Below are 2,478 nucleotides of genomic sequence, written 5' to 3'. Positions count from 1 at the left end.
GCTACAGCACTTAATGGGAGGTGGAATGGTCACTTGGCTGCAGCTGTAGCAGTTGATGGTCACAATTGGATGTATCTAGTGGCTAATGGCTTCATGGCTTCGGAAACAACAGACAACTGGACTTGGTTCATGGAACAATTGAAGAAAGGGGAGTGAATATAGAACAGTTCGTGCATGACTACTACTCTGTGAATAGATTCAGGGCTGCTTATGGTAGAGAAATTGAGCCAATGACAGATAAAATACAATGGCCACAAGTCGACCTACCATTCTTAGTTGGTGCACCTCTGGCTAAATTACCTATTGGAAGACAGAGGAAACTAAGAATTAAGGGATGGGAGGAAGGTGGACACAGGAAGAAAGGTAAATATACCAATGAGGGTGAAGGTGAGAAGGGATGTGACAACGATACTGTTCCAACAAATGTAAAGGGACAGAAGATGATCAGAGGACATATGACTTGCAAAAGATGTGGAGAAAAAGGTCACAGGCAAGCTAGTGCCAAGTGCCCTTACAATGGGACTGCAAAAAAGAGGTAATAAGTTTTTTTCTTTATCAAGAAACAAAAATGAACATGCCTATACTAATTTAATTCATTACTTGTAGCAAGCATAGGCAACCTAGGAAGAATGTGACAAAAGAAAGGCCCGCAGAACCTAGCACCCCACGAAGGCCGACTAGGGAAGAAATCCTACGGGATAGTCCAGGAAGGGTCACTAGATGGTAAGGAATATTAACACATTTACTATACAGTTATTTTTCCATACATCTAATTGTCGATCTTATTTTTGTGCAGCAAGCTTGCGATGTTATTTGGAGAGGGCACATCTTCACAAACTGACAACATCACTAGCCCCGTGAGGATGCCTACCGTGGTGCCGCCAAAAAAGATGACTCCAAAGAGAAAGCTACACATTGGATGATGAGTTAATTTAGTTGTGATGAGATGTAAACTCAAGATTTATTTCATATGACTTTGATCTCGTTTGGAACTACATTATTGTCTTCTGAGATGAACATGTTTATGTTGTTTATGCTACAAACATGGTTTTACGAGATGAACTTGTTTGTGCTAAATTCTTGTTATTATATATTGCTTGTAATTGTGTATGAATCACTTTATTAATTCATGCTGTTATATAACTGTACATGGCAGCAAGCCAGCCATGGTTACGGCCAGCCAGCCCAGGCCAGCCATGACCACGGCCAGCGACCCAGGCCAGCACGGCCGGCCAGAAAGCCACCACGGCAACCAGCAAGCCAGCCACCACGGCAGCCAGCAAGCCAGCCAGCACGGGCCAGCCAGCACGGCAACAAGGCAGCTAGCCCAGGCCAGCCAAGTAGCGGCAGCTAGCAAAGCCACGCACGGTGTTTAATGACTCAAGGGTAAAATAGTCATTTCAGGGAACAAATACATATATTTAGATAAGAAAAGAGATTAAAAGGACCAAATGTCATGAAAAACAAAAAACAAATGTTTGAAGTCCCATTTTAAAGAAGCAAACGTTAGGATTCCTATTTTAACAAAACGACTTCTTTGAAGTCCCATTATAGCAAATTTCTCATGTAGACTTGTTAGTTTTTTGTAACTTGGACCAATGCCCTTACATTGGCCGGTTCTAATCCTCCCATGTTCTCTTCTCTGTCACTACCTGAACCCTAGATCATGCATGGAGGTCAAAGAGGATGAGCCGGCTGTGGCAGCGCGGCCCTCCCTGGCCCTAGCGGGCAAAGCGACGGCGACGGTGCATAGCTCCATGACGCGAGTGGGGCACACGGCGCCTGCGGCTGCATGTGACTCCCCGGTGCGGGAGAGCATAGCGCGGCGGTGTCGAGCCCCTCCTCGGCACGGGCAGGCATAGTAGGGCCGGCAACGCACGCTTCCCCGGCCCAAGCGTGCAAAGGGCCAGCAGGTCCGCGCGCGTCCCCTGCGCATGCGGGCCACACGGCACAGGCGGCAGCATGGGCCTCCCCGACGTCGATGGGCACCGGCCACCCCGGCGTGGCCCTCAACGCCATGTACTGGTGCGGATACAACAAAGGTGCCAGCTTCCCCAACATCTCTTCCTGAGTGGCTTCACGACGGATGAGTTCATCCCTCATCTCTTCCTCTTCTATGTAGTAACTTTTCTCATGGATTTTGTGATTACTTTTGATCATAGGATGGATCAAAATACAAGTTATTCGTTGAAAATAAAGCTTTTGAGCAATCGTAAGAAGTCTAGAAAGGACATGAGATGTTTCTGTGCTGAAAAAGTAGTAGATTCAGACTTGACAAATTATAATGACTTAGTTGAATCGATCGTAGAGCAGTTCCATCTGGTTACTTGGAAGTTGCCCATCTTCAATACTATGATGATGTTACCAAAACCTTTCCAGAAATGAAAATTGACAAAGAGTTGATGATAATGTTTACAAAGTGCAATAAGACAAAGGTCATTCATATGTTTGTTGCATATTGTAATCCTTCAGAACATA

General features: G+C 45.6%; 1 protein-coding gene across 1 annotated transcript; it reads left to right on the top strand.

The window, feature by feature from the left end:
• The first annotated feature begins 230 nt into the window (after positions 1-230).
• On the top strand, positions 231-923 carry LOC136545420 (uncharacterized). Its single transcript, XM_066537441.1, has 3 exons — positions 231-535; positions 607-723; positions 797-923. The coding sequence occupies exons 1-3, from the start codon at positions 231-233 to the stop codon at positions 921-923; spliced, it is 549 nt and encodes a 182-aa protein (XP_066393538.1).
• Positions 924-2,478: the final 1,555 nt, after the last annotated feature.

Source organism: Miscanthus floridulus, chromosome 3, assembly GCF_019320115.1.
Source record: "Miscanthus floridulus cultivar M001 chromosome 3, ASM1932011v1, whole genome shotgun sequence".
NCBI classification, from domain to species: Eukaryota; Viridiplantae; Streptophyta; class Magnoliopsida; order Poales; family Poaceae; genus Miscanthus; species Miscanthus floridulus.
The sequence above is the reverse complement of the archived record's forward strand: the minus strand, read 5'-3'. Positions and strand labels throughout refer to the sequence as shown.